Source organism: Anoplophora glabripennis, unplaced genomic scaffold (assembly GCF_000390285.2).
Source record: "Anoplophora glabripennis isolate ALB-LARVAE unplaced genomic scaffold, Agla_2.0 scaffold20, whole genome shotgun sequence".
Classification (NCBI taxonomy): Eukaryota; Metazoa; Arthropoda; class Insecta; order Coleoptera; family Cerambycidae; genus Anoplophora; species Anoplophora glabripennis.
In genome coordinates, this window is record NW_019416362.1 from 1,418,794 (window position 1) to 1,440,915 (window position 22,122).

The 22,122-nt window shown below is 31.6% G+C and overlaps 1 protein-coding gene across 1 annotated transcript in view; it reads right to left on the reverse strand.

The window, feature by feature from the left end:
• LOC108907535 (mitogen-activated protein kinase-binding protein 1) overlaps positions 1-22,122 on the reverse strand; it is a 101,636-nt gene that overhangs the window by 70,628 nt on the left and 8,886 nt on the right. Inside the window, exon 2 of the mRNA XM_018711269.2 lies at positions 5,355-5,610. Within this exon, the coding sequence (XP_018566785.1) occupies positions 5,355-5,411 (57 nt within the window). The 5' untranslated portion in view covers positions 5,412-5,610. The remainder of the gene's footprint in view (positions 1-5,354; positions 5,611-22,122) is intronic.

A 22,122-nucleotide genomic window follows, 5' to 3' on the forward strand; every position in this document is an offset into this window, starting at 1 on the left:
TCTGTTGACCGTGGATTCGTTATCGGGCCTCTGGTTGTTGTTATAAAACACCTCGAATACTTTATTTGTAACGTTTTATTTTAAATCATTTTCAATTACGGTATTACTTATTATTTCGTGAAGATGAGTGACACGAGTAGTGATATTAAGGCCCAAGTTAGCCCTACGACTCCGACATATTGTATAGATAATTTATTTTAAATTTCGTTTTGAAATAACACCAGAAAATAAATAAAACGATTTTGCAAAATTTCCGAAATTCCCCGAAATTTTAAAACTTTCTAAACGGCATATTGTTAGGTATAAAAAAACAACTTTTTTCTAATTTCAGCCACCCCTTACCGTTTCCTAGATCCTAATGCTATCCCATCCTTATCTTGGACACACTGTATAATCATTTTCAAACAACGTTAATTTTGATGTGTCTTGTCAAATTTTAGTCGCCTTCAGACAAATTTGATTCCGTTTCTAAAAACCAATCTGTAAAACACCTACAAAATTGCAATTGTTGGACAATATGTTTGACAAATCATTTAAAACTTCGAATATACATATTCATGTTATTTAAATTGGAGCATAAATATACCTGTTTGTAAAAAAATCAAAGCTATATGAACTTCGCCTTCTTCATTTTGTGACACAAGTGGTAAAAAATTGTTTAATAATATTCTAGGTGCATATGTATTTTGTAAAACACCTACATTATAAATAAAATGTTGAAATCAATGAAGTTTCAGTTTACATAATTAGCAAAGTATACAAATCTTTAGAAACTTAAAAATACAGGTTGTATTTAAATGAAGGGGCATAAATGATAACAGAGATTCGTTAGGTGATGAAAATAAGTTGATTTAACCTAACATACCTGTATCCCAAGTCGCATAATAAAAGAGATACAGGGTGTCAAAGTGAAAAATGGTTTTTCCTTAATAATTTCTAAAGTTTTAGTCAGACATGTTTCAAATTTTCAAGCGAGGGATTTTTTCAGTGTGGCAAAAATAATATAATAATCGTTAGTAGCATACGGAATCCGTATGTTGCCAGAATGATGGGGAAAAAGTAGTGGCTAGCGACGGACAATACTTTGAAAAATAATACTGGTGAAGTATTTTGTATTTTGTATGTTAATATATTTTATATAATCTAAGTTGTATAGAGACGGTTGCAGAGCAACAAAAACAAAAAAAGTTGTTATTGAAAAATCAAATAAAATGATGACATATTCTAAATTCTATTAATCTAATTGTGTAGTTGTACCATATTCAGGAAATAAAGAAAATTAATCACATCAGCACAAGAGTTTATACAGTCCACTCTATCGAATAACAAATACTGTTCACAATTTTTCACAATAAAACCTTGAATTTACAAAAATATCCCTCAAAATTAACTCGCAGTCCTAGTAAATAAACATTTCTCTTTGAGCAGGGCAAAGATTTCTCTTAAACAAACAAACTTGACCTGTCAATATTAAAACAAATGAATGAAATCGATCTGATTCGTAGTCGCTAATTAATTATCTACACCAGCTACACCTACCGCATACCAAATACCCGTATTAAACGTGTTATGCGAATATTTTATTAGCGAGAAAAAATTAGTAAAGCATTCGGACCGACGCCTTGTTAAGATTTTAGACGTTATTCGACAGGCGCCTTGGTTCGGTATAAACACAACGAAAATTTATGATTTAATCCTGACGAATAAGGACGTCGTATCGCAATTAGTTAGTCAGATTAATTTTTAATTATAGAACACACGTTTGGGCTGCCAAACGTGGTAGAGGAATGTCGAACAAAAAAATGCATGGCAAAGTTTTTTACTGCATTCCCCAGATTTCCGTTGTTTGAGGAAAACACTTTGTTTATAGTGCTAGATCTGAAAAGATATTTCTTGCAAAAATCTGTTTCTTTTTGCACAAGTTTAAAAAAGCCGGTTCATTTAATTCTATGACCAAAATGCATTTATATGACTTATAACGGGTAATTCTATAACTTGAAACTTTCAAATATCCCTAAAAATAAGCACATAATCAAAATTTAACCATTCCACGAAGGAAATACATTAGTGCTAAAATTTAATCCTCCCTCCTTGTAGATGAGGTGGGGGGTAACTTTGAAATCTGAAGTAGAAAACACTATTTTTTTATTGCAGATTCGGATTCTATGGCTAATAGACCAAGAAATAAAGGGAAAAATCATCCGAGAAATCGTGAAAATTACTGGGCGTGATTTTATTGTTGGAAAGTCTTGGGAATGATAGTACAAGAGGCGTCTCATCAAATGGGCCATGAAAAAAGTATAGCGTCATTGTTTTTTATCAACAAAAAATCAATCAATCAGTCAAAAAATCGTAATATTTCGTTCTACGCGTTACTGTAAAAAAACTATTAATCTTAGCAAAAAATGTTCAACAGACGATTTGATCTAGAGAAACTCATCTTTAAAATGAGACTTTATAAGTTAAAATTGCTTTATAAACAAAAAAAATATTGCAAAATTAAACGGGAAAAGTGCTTTTTCTTTTATTGTTAATAACTTTTTAAATAATTAATAAAATCTTACCAAACTTTCCCAAAATGTGAGTTTTTATATCCTTAAGAGATGTGCAAAATATGGGCGCGATCGGTCAAATAGTTTTTGCAAAATTCCATTTATTTATCCCATTTTTGCAAAAAAGGCCCATATTTAAATGACTATTCAGGGGGCAGGGTTATGACTAAAACATTCTTTTTGGGCTCATTTTCTTCGAAGGGACACCAAGCATCCTTTAGTTAAAATAAAAAATATTTTTATTTTCAAATTTAATTGTACGAGATAATTGTTACCAAATAAAAGGCACTTTTTTCCCTAATAAACAAATAAAATAACTCCGCGGTTTTTAACTTTTGAAAGAAGTTATATACACTATTCGAAAGCTCGTAAAAAAACCTTCAAATTGAAAGAAAAAAAGTTTCTACGACCAATTGGTCCGGAGCAATTTTTTTTTAAACAGAACAATTTGTTATAAACATTAAGACCTGAAATTATTACATTTTGTAAATTAAGGTTTAAACTTTATGCCCTGTTAATTTTAAGTGAATTTGCCCATAACTGATCAATCTAGAACCCGTCAAAGTAAGAGTACGCGGTAGTAGCCCTTCAGGGAGTGGTGGTGAGGGGATCTTCCGCTCAACCAGGAAAAAACTGACAATGTAAAATTTGTAATATATCTGCTTCTATGTAACGTAGAACCTTTTTTTTAATTTGGGGTAGCTCGACGAAAAAATTACTTCTCCCCCTAAAAATGATTTTTTTGAAAACATTTTTTTTTGCATTTTCAGGGTTCATAGTTCAAAAGTAATAAAGAATTCCTTGACTTCTCCAGGTTTTCCCTGACTTATAAAAAAAATCCAGGTCACTTGTAGTTCATTTTTACATACTAATTGGTGTTTATGCATTAAATTTTTTCTCGACTGGACTCCATAATCTTTTTTATACCCAACAACCTCTTATAAAGGTTTCAAAACCTTTTTCTCTTTCAAGAATCCAGGGCCGGCTTTCACAAAATTTCCAGTTGCAAACATCAAATTCCCTGACTCATGAATTTTTAAAATTCCCTGACTATTCCCTGTTTTTTATGAAGAATAACAAATTCCCTGACTTTTCCCGGTATTCCCGGTTTTCCCGGCCGCTACGAACCCTGATTTTTTTTATTTGAAACGTTTTAGACAATAGTTCTCAATAAAAAAATGTTAAAATTATTCTCAGTAGGAGAAAAAAAAATAATTTCTGTGATCGAATCTATCATGATTCGAAAAAAAAATGTTTCAGACAATCCTACGTATTTAAGACTTGTCACTCCCCATTCCACCTTCAGGAGAGCGGAGGGGACTAATTTTACCACTAATATATTCCCTCCATCAAGTGTTTACATTTTGATTATGAAAATTTTTTTCGTAAAGTGATTATTTCTGGAGATATTTGAAAGTTTCAGGTTTAAAAAATCACCCGGCATATCTCATTACACCATTACAATGACCTAATCAACTGCTTTGTCTTATTATTTTTATGACCTCTTGCATCAAGTCTTGGCAAAATTTGTGTAAACAAACGGATGATTTTTATAATTTTTTTTTCAAACATTAACAAATAACATATTCTATCTATTATTAGCTTTCATGTTTTACTCTATTTCAATGTTTCAATGATATCATAATTTTTTTTTCAGTTTGTTCGTTTTGAGATGTAGTTTTATAAAAAAATATAAAAATAATACATTCTTATTGTTTTGAGGTGTTGTTTGATTTTTAAACTAAAAAAGTGCTTTTTGAAAGAGTTGCGTTTTTTTTGTACTTTTAAAAACATGGTATTTTTAATAATTAGTCACAGCGACTTACAAATTTGGTTTAATAGCGTGCATTATCTGCAAATAAAATATATACCAAAAATTTTTTTTGAAGAAAAAAACTTTCAAAAAGCACTTGTTTTGTTTAAAAATAAAACACGCGCGATAAAACTAAAAATGTACTATTTTTATATTTTTTTTTTTTGTAAAGCTACATCTGAAAACGAACAAAATGAAAAAAAAGTTTAAGGTGGCCATATCCCTGGCCGAGAAATGGTGAAATTTCTGGCATTTTTAGGTACTGAAATCTTGAACAGTAAAACGTGTAGAACAAAAGTAAGCACAAAAATAAAATCCTTGATGTTTTGTTTATTCATTGTTACCATTTAAATTTACCCAAATAAAATAATAACTACATTTTAAGAATTATTTTCAGGTACTTATAAATAAAACTTAACAATTTTATATGTAGGACTAAGCAAGTAAATGTTATAAGAATATTTACATGTGGCCTAAAACCTTGATGGTTTGATCGTTTTTTGCACCTGTTTATTCGTTTTACTGCGGCGTCTTTGAAAATACTCAGGTGGCATGACATAACATTCCTATTATTTGATAAGCTTTAGATTATTCTGTTATTAAATGGTTGAAATTATTTGTCTGCGGAAAACACTATTTAAAGAATATGGGGCCCTTAAGATATTTTCAGATTTTGCCAAGTTACAAGTATTTGAAATTTTTTACCCACAAAATTCAAATGTCCATAACTTCTCGAGGGGTTGATATAAAAATTTAAAAAAATTCATGAAAGCTAAATGGGTAGTAAGTAATAGCAAAAAAACAGAAAAATTATAAATGGCCCGGTCACGATCTCAGTGATTTGGCATGGAATGGCCCTTAATTGTTTTATCTATCTTTACTCGAGTATTTCTTCAAAAAATGCAACCTTATAAACCTGCTGCAAATTTGCGATGTGTTTATACCATGCCTTTTTAATTGCGTTAATCCTGGTTCTGCCTCACTTTTACCTGGTAGGTGCACAGAATTTCCTTCTCTATGATAGGCGAAGAGTTCCTGGGCATCATTTTGGACTACTAGTTTTCGATAAACGGAACCGAAAAAATTCTTCTCGCTACTACGGTATACTCGTATAACGCTAGATATACAGACAACCAGATATCTGTGGGTATTCTGCAATTCGATACGCATGCAACGTGTATCGAGTACAGAACAGCGCGCTTATTCGCGGTGTAAACAATATTCTTTTTGCGGCTAATGTTACACCTACAACAAAACAGAAACGTGTAAGATATTACATTTCTAACCTTGTGCTGGTTTTTTTAACGTAAAAACGGAGTGGAAATTTACGGGTGTTACACGGATGGATGCACAAATTCGTTTTTGATCGTTCGATATTTGCGTTTTGCTCGCGAATGTCAGAAGTCGAGAAAACAACACAATAAAAAAATCCAAGTATCAGCTGTTTATTCTATATCGGAGAAAATCGGAAATGGAGATATTTTCGGGAATTTTTAATATCTGCAGGGTGTTAAATGGGGGAAAATATTATTGAAATAGGTTTTAAAATAAAATATACCCACAAAAAGGCGGTTAAATTAATTAATTCATAATAAATTCATTCATTCACAGTTCACCCGTACATATTTACGCAGCATAATCATTCAGAAATTTCATTAATTATATACCTACTGTTTGCAATAAATACTGATGAAAATATTGTGGAAAGATGAACATTTTTAGAAAAAATACATTTAGTTGTAATTTTACATTTATACCACAAATATAAATGTAATTTTACAAGTTACCAATCAGTAAATACAAAAATTACAAACTATAAATAAAGTTTTCTGTAAATTTAATGTAATTTTCCTGTAATCCGTAGTAAAGACATCCATTTACCGGCTTCCTTGTATTAAAATAGTGGACAGATAATTGGTAAGTTTATTTTCATTATTATTGCTGTGACATTTTATTTATTATCGTTTTATACATATACATAATTTTACAATAAAATAAAATTTTTTGGTACTGTTTAATAAATTTGCCTCAAATGAGAAATTACATTGAGGTCAAATGTAATTTTACAAAATATTTTTACGCTTACAATATATTGTGATTTTTGCTTTATAATACAAATATAAATGTGATTTTACAATATGGTTAGAATTTGCAATGGCGTTTATTATAACATGTTTAATTTAATGTAAGTTTACATTTACATAGTTATTTAAGTTGTAAACGACCATATTAGACTTAAATTTAAAGCCTGTTAAGTGTTATTCAGAACTTATTCTGTATTTTAGATAAAGACAACTATTCACCGGATTATTAAGTTCAAATAAATACTTTAACTTCACTGTTAACGCTATTTTATTTACAACTATCCTTTTATTAGATATTGTAATTTTACAACAAAATTACATCTTTTTGGAACCTAATTTTTTTATAAATTTCCCTCACATACGAAGTTCTGTAAAATTACATTCAGATCGAATGTAATTTTACAGAAACTTAACAATTTAATTTTAATTTTACATTTCAAGCAATGTACTTTTATTATTGTAATTTTACCATCATTTTGCAGTGTAAATAAAAAAATACTAAATTAACAAATAGTAGTTTCTTTTTACGCATTATATAATACAGGATGTTATTTCATAACCCCTTGTTTATATGTTAATGAAACTCTACCCCAACCTGACAATTCATTTTTTTTATTTCAGTATGCGAAATCCACACCCAATCCGACCGAGGCTGCTGATTCAAGTTCGTGACGTCAATTCCCTTTTATAACAAAGAAATCGTCACTAGCGACTGCAATACCCGACAAAGAAAAACATGTACTACAAAGTGCACGTAACACACCGAAACTAGATCCGAATAGGAACTAAGTTCAAGTACTAATCTATCAAAAGCAAAGGTCAAACGGGTCCAATTACTTTTTCATGTCCGTAAGACATGTAACATGTTACACAGGCAACGCTAGATTTTAAAATCAATCGATTTACAATCTCTAGATGCCACCAGAACGTAAAATCTAAAATTCCGCAAGGATAAAAATTGCATTTCATGTAATATGTAGGTACCTCGAGTTCGGGAACATCCAGGGAATTGCCAATTTGTGCACGTAAATTTCGATTCCCTACATGTCGTTTTTTTACAAGTTGTAAGTTGCACTTTCATCATTCATCATGTCAAGTATACATAGAAGTAAAGTAGATTAGCCATCATTTTTATTCATCAGACTACTTTGATTGAAATATGAAATTATATTTTAAATAAAATGCTTGTAACTTCCATAAACAAAAACGAATCGGACCTATGTTCATATAAGAAAAAATGTTTCAAATTAACCCAGCTACCATCTGTCAAAGTTTATCATAGAGTTTGTAGAACACCCCGTATTTTGCATAACTCGATTTTTGGTATCAAAAATAATGTTTGATACCAGGTCATTGAAAATATTCCATTGTGTTGATCTACTTGAATTTAGGTGACCCAGTTAATATAAATTGAAAAGTCCTACGGATTTGACAATATATCCACTAAATTCACATCGTAATGTGAGACATCAATTAAAACAGAACCCATAATATTAACAGTAAGTTAAAATCTTGTCACATAGGTACTAAGTTCAATTAATTAAGGAATATTGACATACGTGCGTGCATAGAATACCATAAAATACAATGTACATACAAAAATTACTGAATTTTGCTTTTTGGTAAGTATCTAAATTATATTTAATACGTTTGATTATTTGGACGACGCACAGTGGGAAATATTGGACAAAATTCTCGCCACTCGCCAATTTTCATCGTCTCGTCGTGATTTTTTTTTATAATCTCGTGGTAATCTGAATTTTCATATTTCGGTGAGGTTTTTTCGAAAAAACCTTTTTTTTTAATGCTTAGGGAGCGCCCCAACCTCAATGTCGAAGAAAAAATTAAGAGATTCATAATTACTAAAATTCGAGCTAAAATTTAAGCATACTTAAAACTATCTTCGTACTACAAAATTGATACATTTTGTTTTTTTTTTTTAAATTAAAAAAAAACAAACAAACTAAAATTTTAAAATTTATTTAAAAACGTGATGAAACACCCCAAATATTAATACTCGCTGTATTTTGAACACTGTTAATGTCACGCCCCTGTAATATACAATTTTTTTGTTCAATTATGATTACTCTATCTCAAGCTGAAGTAATAGCAGTCAAGCTTCTTACACTCTGTACAATTTCAAAATTAATTTAACTACATTTTAAATACAGTTTTAATTTAATAAGTTGCACTCTCACTGGTATTAGAGAACGTAAAATATAAACGAAACAAATTTCCTATGAACAGTAATAAAAAGAAACGCGCTTAAGCAATTTCTTCAATTCCGTGATAAAACAACAATCCCCACAAAGAAAAACATTGACGAATAACTCAAAAATTTTGGGGAAAATTGGAGAAAAATAATACATTACATATTTGAGGTTAAAATCACTGAACGTGTTTCATTTTGTTGATCTACTTGCTCTTAAGTGACCCCAAGATAGTGTAAATAGAAAGCTCCTATTGATGTGACAGTTTATACGCTGAGATCACATTGTAATGTGAAATAGAAAAGAAATAATATATATAGCTAATTGGAGTTTGTCACATATAACTATTTTTCTGTTTCACACGTTCTTTAACAGCTGAACAAACTGGGTCAAATTCTGCTCATAACCTCAAAATTAAGACACTTCCACATACACCAGATACTTAAATTCTACAATATTAAATGCCGCGGCTTAAAGGAAACTGGTAAGTATAATAAGAAAAATAAAATTGCACTTACGAAAACCACTAATGGAACAGAAAAACCGTTAATTATTATCAGTACTTTTGGAAAAAATTATTTTAGAATTTTTACAAGTTACATATATATTTTGCGTCTTTTTAGTTTTGTTTTTTTTTATTTGTCAGAGTTCTTATTTAACCCTGACATTGTTTTCCAGGCTGTTGTAGTAAAATTTCGAGGACACCTTCTATGTGTACGTATTTCAAGAGGTTCGAAAACAATCCTATCATCCGAACATCTCGCTCAAAGCCGCAAATTAAGAGTTTTTCATGCACCGCCGATCAACCGGCACCACGTCTCAGTCATTGACTCATTTAAATTAATTACGTTAAATTTTTAATAATATTTATTAATTTTCGCGGTTTCGTAAACTGTAATAACGAAATAATTGGCACTGGAAGTAATGAGATAGGTGTGTGTGTGTGTATGTGTTCGTAATGAACAGCTTATTTATTTGTGGTAAGGCCGTTCTAAAAATAAATAAAAACGTAATACACTTCGGTGATAGAAGGACGACCAAGGATAGCTTGTGAATTAATCTTAAACCGTACTTTCACACAGAAAAACATGTATTTGAATAATGTAACAGTAACACAACACGTCTCGTTTATTTTCAACTACTCGTTAAATGTAACAGGCTTACATGCTTTATTTTTTAGAATTCCTACAAATTGTAAAAGCAAAACCACTTTTGCAAACATTTTTTTGATATTTATGACGCAAGATTTTATTTTTGCCACTTGATCAAAAATGTTATTCGTCATTGTTGAGAGCTAAACTGTCTATATTAGACTGGTCCAAAAAAATCGACTATTTCTTTTTTTAAAAGATATTTTAAAATATCGTGAGAGTTTGAGCCCTTAATATTAGTTTTAAGAGGTCTATCATCGCTAGTTTCGATTTTATATTCCTGATCCCATTTTTGCGTCGACCTGCCAAACCATCGAGGTAAAAAATTTATCTACATATATTTTTGAAGGAAATTGAATGCCCTACAAAAAAAGTCTGATTGAAAAAATTTTCGGCAGACGAGCCGTTTCAATGTAATCAAGCCTTGAAAATTGATGTTTTTTTCGATTTGACTTTTTAACTTTGGAATTTTGTAAATAACGAACAAATTAATATCTGAAAAAGAACTATACAGATTTTCAAAGGAAATTTAATGCTTTACAGGAAAGGTCTCTTAACATTATTGCATAAATTTACTCCTTCATAAGTTATGCACGATTGAAGTTGAAGTAAAAATTAAATTTTTGTTTTTTTTTCGTTTTGGACCCAATTTTTTTCACTTAATGGAACAAATTGATGTTATACATCATCGACAATTATTGTTCTATCCAATATAATCACCAAAAATATTCAAAATTCATAATATATTCGAAATCATTCTCGCTCAATAGATATTTTTTCTACAAGAACGTAGTTTTTCTGTTCCAAAATAATTTTTAAAAATAACAATCACGTAGTTTTTAGTCGAAAAATAGTGGATTTTTTTGGCCCAGTCTAGTCTATATAATTCAAATTCCAAAGGATTAGTTTATTTCAAGTAATTTTAATTCATTAGTTTATTATTTATTTAGTTATATTAGTTTAGACCAGTTACTTTACTTCCTAAAGTGCATCTTTAATTTCTCGGTGAGTTTGTTGAATTCAATCTTTAGAAATTTAAAATACACTTTAGTCCCTTAACCTTGAACTAAAATTTTACTTTGTCGTTGTTGCTGAAAAGTTATTTTCAATTCATAGTATAGTCCCTATGAATTCACTTAAAGTAATTTTTATTTGTTACTTTCGTAAACGTAGTGAAAAAATTACTACATCCAAGACTAAAGTGCATTTTATAATTCCTGATTTTTAGCGATTTAAAAAAGCTCTTTAGTCTCTTATCTTGAGGCTATTTTAGTTGTCAATATTGAGGATCTAACTGTTAATTTTAATCCTTAGGGATTATATTTACTTCAATTTTAGTATAACATACCTCTTAATTTTTCGTCATTGTTAAAATTTAACCCTCCCGATTTAAAATAATCACTTTAGTCTCTCAATTAGTAAAATTTCTAACAATTAAATTTCGTTAGTTTAATCTCGATGTTCATTATTGAAGAAATTGTTTGCAGATACATTGTCAACGTTTCTTCAATTTAATAACAATGTTTTGTCTTAAGAACGATTAGAAGCAACTTTCTAACTAAGTATACATATATTGTCATACCTATGACTTTAGTATTTTAACTACCTACCCAATTAAATGACATTATTCACTTGAAAACAATGAAATAAGTTGTCATTCTACAAAAACTAGTAATAGTTTTAACACAGACAACCGACAGAAATTTTCTACACTTAAAGAACACGAAAGAGTTGTGCAATTCAAACAAATTATAGCCTATATCACGTCCGTATATCTAATTTAATTAAAACTAAGTTAATATTTGCTATGATAACAGATGGTAAGTAGGTATCATCATCAGCATTTAAATTTGTACAAGGAAGTTCTACATGATCTTCAAAAGCTTCTAAATCGAAATTTCATGTCTTTCACTTTTAACTCCATTAGAAGAACCTGTTACAAGTAATCTGTTAAGAGTTACAAAATAAACATATGCAGCCTGGACAGCCATACGAGACGTATCGATCAGTATTCGACAATGATTTTTTTTTAGAAATAATTACGTAATAAGTCGGTTAATGTTTACAGAAGTAGATTGTAGATGATACTGGATATTGTTGAAAAAATTAAGACACCTAACTAAATATTAAAAGCGTTCGAACACTGCTGGGACAAAAATTAGTTAAAAAATAATCGATTATACGTACCCTAAATCTACAAAAATTACTCGACATTATTTCTACGTGCTAATAAGCATTGTAACAAAAGCCGGGATGCGTGGCAATTCATTTATTAGTTCAGTCAACACTAATTTATCGAAAAGTTAAGAGTTTTCAAGTAGGTTTAGCGTCTTCACAAGGCTGTCCTTCGGAGAAGGCTTCATGAAATTTAACAATATTTTTTTAACAAGTTCACTTAGACTGTCGGGGCCATGTGTTGAGCATCTGGTATAAAGAGAAAAATCGATATTTCAAATAACGCGCGAAATGAATTCCAAGAATAAGTTATTAGAAGTTGTTGGAAAAATAATAATAGATATAATAGCTGGTTTTTAGGCGGATTTTCCAAGCTATAAGAATAGATTAAATGAGATTGACTAATCCGTCCCGTATTGCTACACGGAATCACTAGAAGAAGGCTAAGGTTACTTGTAAGTCCAGTTAGTTACAGAATTATTTATATAAATGTAAATTCAGTCCATTAGATAACTATTAACATGGCATAGTTATGCCAAAGCGTCCTGATATTCAGGTTTCCCGCCAGTAAGATAAGAACAGAAACATCTGGACCCAAGAAATGGACGTGTCGAAGAGAGGTGTCGAATTCAGGAAAGATCTCCTAAAAAAAGGCAGTTTTTTCTTGGGTTTCACATTGAGTAGTTTACTTAGTTTTAGAGTCTCGGGTTAATTTAATAATGGATAAAGTCATTCCAAATTTTGCTATGGATCGCGCATTCCCTAAACCTCGGTACGCTGTCGCGTGTGAATAAATTAATTAATAATGCTGTTCGAGCCCGTTGTGTCGTTATATTGTTTGTTTGTTTTGGTTTTATTGATATTAAAACCCTTCCTGGAAGTTTTTGTGTTTCTTTCTTGTTCGTCCAACTTAAATGTCACCCTATACAACCAACCACTGGATTACCTTGTACATGAGCGACATACGGTAAGTGTCTGGTATTCATTCTCTGAACGTACATTTCTAAGTTCCCGCGTATTAATTAAAGTGTAATGATAATTATAAACTCCCTTTCGAGAAGTTAATAGTAAACTCTTTTGTTAATACCGTTATGATACTGGTCATAGCAGTAGATAGATAAACAAAGAAATAATCCCTGCGGACGTAAAAATTAGTTCGCAAGTTTGCCATTACTCCAGGCGATGCAGGGTCGGCCTAAATTTCGCGTAATAATTCTCCACTGATTTTTTGGAATACATGACACTTTAGGGTACAGGTTACTAATGAGAATTGTTTAATTTCACATATTCTATTCTACTCGTATTACCCCTTTGAATGATCGTACTTATTTCAGAAACACTCGGTACAAGTAACATGAAATATTGAAGCAAGGTTAGACGTTTACCGCTTGCTCTAACATTATTACTGAAGCCATACCGGCAACGTGACGTCTGCTGACGCCGTAGTCTGTCCGCGGATAAAAAATTCACTTCGAAGAATACCAATGATGTTACATTCTTTACTTCAAGACGTAGGACGATGGACATTCTGACGCATTATTCCTGGGATGTTAGCTAAAAGCCAAGCACGTCAATGCTCTTTTTGGCGAGCAAAAATGCAGGTCTATTACTCATTCAGTTCGGATATTCTCAGGAAGACATCCATATACAGCCTTCTACCACTCGCTCGCGTAATTTAAATGACAATAACAAGAACAAATCCAAAAGTATCTTAGATAGAAACGACTTCCTGTGACCTTGTAATGTGTAGGAAAGGTGGAAAACTCGTACTGTTCCAATTTATCATTATTGTTACTATTGTTCCACGGCGGTATTGTTCCGTTTACGGCAATTATTATCCGTATTCTCACGTGCTAAAATCTCAATTCTATCCGTACGTGTGGCAAAGTTACTTTCACTATTTTTTTTTCTTTCAGCAACGCGCAGCGCTTGGGTCAACTCGCTTTTGATTATGGTAGGACGTTGATCCACGTAGAGAGTGGTTTTGTGTACGCAAAAAAATTACTGCTGAACATTAACATGCAAATGACTTTTGATGTTTATTAATATACGAAGGATGGAATGAATGAGGTTTATAATTGACAATATGATCAATAGCTCACAAAAAAGGTTGAAATTTATTGACCAGTTAATGGAAAATCGTTGCAACTTTAAGTGGAACAAAATTAAAAAGAACTCAAGAATGTGTAACACTGCAATATGAAGAATGGTGGTCAAAATTATTTTTGTATTTGCAAAGCTACAAGTAAATTGTGTGAAAATATCACAGTACGTAATTCCGTAATAAAAATATCTTCATGGACATTGGTAATAACTCTACATAATCATCCTTACTGTCATACTTATTTAAATACAAACGTCAGTTTTGAGAACGAAAATAGATTGAAGCCCATAACCTTTTGGATGATTTTTTACCCCTCTGATTGAGGGTTGCCTTTTTTATTTCGGGAATAGATAACACTTTTTGGTCAAGACCATTTTTTAAGGTCACTGTAAACAACACAAAAGTACGTTAAAACGTTTTAAGTAAGTATACCGACAAAAAATCGAACTTTACGATAGCAACGTCGGTTGTCAGATGGTAGCACCAGGATCGTCCATTCCCGAAATATAAAAGGTAATCCTCGTATAAACATCTATGGTACAGACATGGTGCAGCGGTTGACACTTCTACTACGCAACTCCTATTACTGCGTCACTATATTTTATAATACAGGCTGTTACAAATTCGCTTCTCACTACAAGGATCTCGGAAACTGTAAGAGATACGAAGCTACTAATTAAATAGTTTGTTTACTGGTGGATAGACGTATGAAAAATATTAATTGAGTTGATTTAATAATTTTTTTTTATTTTGACGCGGCAAAATATTAATGAAGAGAGAGTGTAGTCATTTATAAATATATTTCCAAAACTGGGATGAAATAGTATAATTTTGATTTTATTAAATACTTGTATTATAATGCATGTGCATCAAACATTTAAAAATCAATTTCTAATGTATAGGGTGCACCAAATTCGGCATTTTTGTGCATTTTCCCTATTTTCCGAAACAAAAAAGTTATAAAGCATCATAGAAAACGAACAAAATTAAAAAAACTGTCTCAAACGAATCAAGATATCGAGATGCGGCTTTCGTCATTTAACTTTTCTCGAAAATTAAGTCCGCGATGTCTAAACCACGTTTATTCTACTTTTTCGATAAATACGAAGAACCCCTAAGAAGCGGCGTAAAATTTAGCCCACTCTGTACATGCCACTTTATTATTTTTATTTATTAAGACGCGTATACATCGCAGTTTATAGATTCCGCAAGCATAGTAATAAAAATCGCATTTTAGCAGTTTGAATACGCCTACTTGAAACATTTAAAATTCTAAGGATATTTTATGAAAAATAAATAATTAATGAACTATAAAACGTAGCTGTCATCGTGTCGTTATTGTTCATATTATAACAAGTTAATATTTATGTAGTTGCGGGCAATAAACAACACTGATGCTTCTATTTTACAATCCATGTGACATTTGAACTTACATCTACCTATTGTACGAGTATTTTATATTTTAACAATTATATTCAGTCTGGAAAAACATATATTTTTCCATTCTATCGCGCGTAAAACACCAAAGTACTAACTTCACGCATACTGTAAAGTACGTAAACTCTTAACTTGTTTGCAATAGTGAAAAAAATATAAGTAAAATCTAACTTGTTCGATCTGTCTAAAATGTACGTACAATCTAACTTTTTTACACTAGTGTCCACGTGCTTATAAAATCTAACTTGTTCGCATTAGTACGTAAAATGTACGTAAAAATCTAATTTGTTCGCTCTGGTATCTACGAGTAAAGTGTATGTAAAAATCGAACTTAATCGCACTAGTGTCTAAGGTGTACACAAAAACCAACTTGTTCGCAGTGATAGGTAAAGTGTATATAAAATCCAACATTTTCGAAGTAATGTTATATATGATTGTAAAATGCAACTTGTTCGCACTAGTACGTAAAATGTACGCAAAAACTAATTTGTTCGCTCTGGTATCTAAAGTGTGTATAAAAATCGAACTTAATTGCTCTAGTGTACGTAAAATTGTTCGCAGTAATGCTCAAAACGTAAAAAAATATCGAACTTATTCACACAAAGTGTGTAGTGTGCGTAAAATTTAAACGTTCAGCGTTAGTGTGAAAAGTGTAAGTAAAAAAAATGTATGTGTAAAATCGAACTTGCCGGCTCTAGTATACGTAAAATCGAACTTGCTGGCATTAGTACGTAAAATGTACGTATAACGTACTTGTTCGCACTTCTGCCTAAAATGTACGTAAAAACTTGTCCGCTATGGTATCTAAAATGTACCTGAAAATCGAACTTAATCGCAATAGTGTCTGAAGAGTGCATAAATACTAACTTGTTCGCACCAGTACATAAAGTGTACGTAAAATAGAACTTGTTCGCAATAATGTTCAAAATATCGAACATATTAACACCAAGTGTGAAAAGTGTATGTAAGATCGAACTTATTCGCACTAGTGCATAAATTAAATATTTTATACATTAGTGCGAGAAATAAATTGTTACAATCGATTTTGGAATTGACAGTCAAGGGATAACGATTTTAAAAACAAAGTAAGATTAAGAAACACTGTATATTTAAAAAAAGAGCATGTTAAGATCCTATAAATTATATGCACGTTCATGTTGAAGTTGACTTATAATCTCTGAAAAAATATTAACTTAAAAAGTTGCACAAATTTTATTATTTGACACTGCATGAAGCACACATAGCATGCGATTGAATTACAAAAGAATCCTTACTTTTTCCCTTATTTCCATGCAGCTCTAAGCTCTGCTAATCTCGAATACGTTATCTGATTACCACCGACAAAGAAGCCTAAAAAAAACAAGGTTGAGGTCCTCGCGCCTGCAGAAGAAAGTAAAACAAACGCCTCGAGATGGGATCAAAGAAAACCACGAGAAAGGAGAGAGGCAATTCGTCGATTAAGATATTTAGTATGGCCACACCCAGGCGTGAAAATTACAGAATGGAAGATCGTATGAAATATGGACGACTCTGTCGAGGAAAGACAACTTTCCACGGGAGTAAGAAATGCCTGACGTAGATCGGTGGACCCCCACAGTTCGAGAAAGCAGTTTAAAACAAATGAATAACCGCAGTTAACGATGATGACTCGATGCTAATCGAATATCGATAATTTAATGTTCTGTAATGAGGTACCGCTTTTTTTTAAGCAACAGCTGGCGTGTTATTATAAGTAATTGTATGTAAATGGCTTTGTTCTTGTATTTAACGACTTAATAAGTTAAAATGCGGATGGTAATTTTTGTGCTACTTCTCAGTTCGTACTACCTTATACACCATTCATGAAAAGTGTGTTAAAGAATTGTTTGTTTTTATAATTTTCTGTAACAATGGCTACAGGATACGGACACCATTTCAATTTGTGTTGGTTCTAAGTTCATTACAGACAATTTTGTGGTTACGCTATACAGGGTGTTTCAGTTTGAACTTTAACCACAAATCGAACTCAATAATTCAGAATTGCCTTATAAAGAAAGCGTCACCCTGTATAACCAGCCACTGGATTACACTCTACGTAAGCAATAGAGGGTAAGTGCCTAAAATTCATTCTCTGAATGAATTTCCCACGTATTAATTAAAGTACATATAATGATAATTATAGACGCCCTTTCGAGAATTAAATAGTAAACTCTTTATGATGCTGGTCATAACGGTAGATAGATAATTAAAGAAATAACCCCTCAGGTTACAATATTATTTACGAAATCGTTGGTATGCTTATAATAAATAGATTCAAATTTGGTGTGGTGTTAACATTTACACATATGCCTAATTTACTGTAAAATTTACAAATTTTTGTAGGTCAGTGGCGTAGGAATCGGTAGTAAAGTGGGATTTTTTTACCCCAACTTCTACGCCAATGACCTAAGTCAACTCTACGGAGAGCTAACCAAAATCCACGTCATAGCGCCCTTCGTGGGGCCACGACAGAAGAAAGACAACCGATCTACCTCAATCTGCGATAAATAGCTTTAAAAGAAAAAACGTATGTTTTTTAAAAGGAAATGTGGGTTATTTAAATATATTGAACGGATATAAAATAAATATTGGATAAAACTGGAGAAAAAAAAAACTAAATATTCAGTTTAACATATATTGCAGCATCAGAAACACGTGCGCAACATTGAGATATCTCAAAGTCTTCAAATGAATAATTACCTATCATGTAAGAAAGTAATATCAGATTTATTTATATAAATATTTAATTATATCATATTGGCAACCTTGGTGCTTATCGTGTGTTAAATAATTCTTAAACTACACATTATACGAGCAATTAAAGACTTAGTTGGTGGATGATAATATCCTCAGAAGGTTATGATCCATATCTTTTAAGGTTTCGACGAAGTTTTGTTCGACTTCATTAAGTTACATTGTTCAGGGTAGATGAGTTCATATGGGGTCTTATTTCATCTTTAGAATTTAAAATATTCATTTAAATGGTTAACATACATTTTGTAGTTTTTAACATGAGCCGAACTTCTTTTCCAGTAGGTTTCAAATTGATATTTCACAAAATATTGTCGATCTGGTGTTACTTTTTGTGACGAAGCTTCACCAAAGAATCACATATTGTTGCCTCACAATTGTAAACACTTATAAATTAACGACAATAGAACAATGCCTCAAAACTGACGTCTGCAAGCCTTCTGTGTTCCGTATAACCTACACATCGTGAGACAATCTATCGAAATTTTTTGAACAATTACTTACGTAGGTGTCCGATAATATGTGTCAAAGTCGAGCCTTATTTAACACGAGTTTTCTACATCTACTACAGATCCAGAGACTGATGTTTGGTAACCGATTATGAAACGGTTCTAATCGAAGATAAACATGTTTGTGAAAATTATTAAAGTTAAACAAATTTGCATAAAAATACAGCTTCATGACATTATTCCTATACGGCGGTCGGTTTTCTATATATAAATATGAAGCAATACGTGCAATTTCATATATTTATACCTGTTTACTGACCGTACAAGTTTCTCAGAAATATAAGATCATTTGAAACTTCTACAAGGTGTCTCAAAACGTACGAAAAATTGAAACTTCAAAGTCTAGACATTAAATGTTTTAAATATTTAGTTACTTTACGTTCTTATAGCGGATATATCCATCCGTTTTACATAACAGAGGATGTTTGGCTTACCTTGGAGGCAAGCAAATTTGTTTTCTGAAATAATTGTACGCCAAAACAAATTTTTTCACTTGGAACAGTACGTATAAAAAGTTCTATTAACATATACGCCCCACTAAGTACGATGACCTGTAAAAACTCTTGTTATGTACCCACTCGAAATGAGATTGTTAGGTAAGATGCTACAGTGTCGTGAAAAAATCATTCGAATACAGAGACAGCATAGTCACAATGCGAATCTTATGGGATCAGAACTGTAGCAAATGGATAAAATCAAGAGAGCTTTGGAAAATCAACGCAAAATTGTGCACTTATTATACTAAACAAAATACAGGGTGTCCCATTAATATTGCGAAAAAATTCAGGGGGAGTTCCCTTCACCAAAAATAAGAAAGAAAGTTCCTATAAACCTATGTCCGAAAATTCTTCGTTTCGGAGATACAGGGTGTTGAATTTTAGAGAAAATACAAGGTTTTTACTGATATCTGGAGAAACCCAATTCCGATTTTTTTGAAATTTGGTATGTTTGTTTATAAAAACGGTAGGAGTCTTCTGACGTAATTTGATGTATTTTATCTATTCCAGCTAATATGAGACGCCACTGTTTTTTCTTAGGTGTCATATTTATTTCTAATTATGCGATTAAAAATACTACTTTATTGTCTCTTTACTTTTTTTTGATATCTTGCTTCGTTTTCGAGCGTTATAGGAACATTCTTTCTTATATTATGTCAAGGAAACTCCCCCTGATTTTTTTTGCAATATTAATGGAACATCCTGTATAACAAAAACGATTTTTAATTAATTTGATCAATTAATTGAGACTGACAACATACTTTTCAACTGGAATTATGTTAAGGTTAGATTTAAATCATATATATACATATATTTCGATATAAAATCTTTTTTTTTATTCATATTTCACTGAAATTCATTAAAATATTAAATTGGGAAAATAATGACAGTTTTAAAAAAAATAGAATTAAGAGCTTTTCATTACATTTACACTGACAATTCTGTCATCCCTGATTATGTTTCTAAGTTGGCAGTACTCGCAATAGCCAATAATAGTAATAATATTCGTTATCGATAGCTGTAACGACGTTTCTTTTTTTAAGTTTGTTTGTTTTTGTCTGCTTCCATAGCTAGAGAGACCATATGTGTAAGTAGAACCCAGACAAGTACATTGGCTAGCTCCTAACGAGTAATATGACGTCACAACATGGCTTCCGTGAGTTTTCCCGAGATCCGTTTTCATTAATTATTTTAAGGACAACAATTGTTGAAAAACAAATCTGATTTTCTGCACATTCGCAAAAATATGCTAAATGAACCTATTCTAACTTTTTAAAAATTACCACGCTTTCTAATGGAATTATTCTCATTTAGGGCCAATTTTCACTTGGCTGCAAGTCAAGTATGAAACGTCGCATGTCACAAATGACGCTTTTGTGCAGCATGCAGGAACTTGCGAATCTAAAGTTTGAACATGCACAATAGGTATCGCTGCCTTGCCCTAGATAAAGTCTAGACACGTTGTGTTTATATTTAAAACCGGCGTTAGATAACGAGCTAAACTTAGAAGAGATATTTGAAAATACAATTTTTGCATATGCATAAATGAATAATTCATCAACGGAATGATATAACACAAATATTACAGCAAAATACAAATTCACAGATGACATAACACAACGTATAGGTAAATTATTTAAACACGTACAGGACCCTCAAACCCGTGTTTTTTTACTTTTCTCGTATCCCATACCAATTTAAAAAGGAATTGTACTAAAAATAAGTCTATAAGGTCAAAACTGCTAATGTATTTCTAATGACATCAGTTTTAACTATTGATTTATATCAGGATCATTCAAGTAAATAAATATCTAGTAGTCTTTGGGGTGAATTATATGCAGTGTGATTTTTGTATTAGATGAAAAGCGTAATCATCGCATGGATTCCAAAAGAAAATGATTCAAGAAATGATTAGTTTAATTTCCAATGCTAGAAATATATTTACAATAATAATATAACTATGTTTAAGAAATATTGAACGGAGTGTATACTGGCTCAAAACGTATATTCTTGAGAACGGGACTCCGTTTTCTTCATGTAAAAAATAGTACACAAAACCGCAACAAACAGTAACGCGACCTTGCGTGAAAAAAATCACACGTGCCTACCCGTCTGTCTCGCTCCTTCGTGTCCCGATACGAATTTTCCATCCTATTCTCGCGAAATCATAGGAAAGGCGATCCATTACGTAGTTCCTTATACGAATGAGTTTGGTTTCATTGCGATATTGGATAGGTATGCTCTGGCGACGCCTACCAGAAAATCAATTTGCAAGATTATCGATATGCCAGAGATTTATGCAGTAGTGAAGCTTCGCAGATGGTTCGGATTTACAGGGAATAGCGACGTTAGGACAAACTTTAAAGGCTGATTCTTCTAGTTAAAACAAAAGAAAAAATAACAGGAGCAACTTTGAAATTTCACATTCAAATTCGTTTAGAACTTGAATTAAAGGTATCCCCAAACCGATATTCCTTTGTACACCTACACCACGTGCAATTTACGATAATTGAAAGAAAATATAATGCCCCAAAATAAAGATGACTCCGATGCTGTTAAAACCTTCCTCTGTTAACTCAAAATATTACGTGGGTCGTAATATATCGTTTTTTTATTTGATAAACGCGCACGGGGTTGGTTAGAGGCTTTTATTTGTACATTAATATGGTCAGACAACTTAATACGTCTGTTCTTTTCAATGACATCGAGAGCTATTAAAGATTTCATTCCAATGGACATTATATTCGCGGAAATTACGAATTCAATTTTCTTGAAAGCATTATTTGTTCAATATTCCGTCAGCTAGATGGTGATGATATGT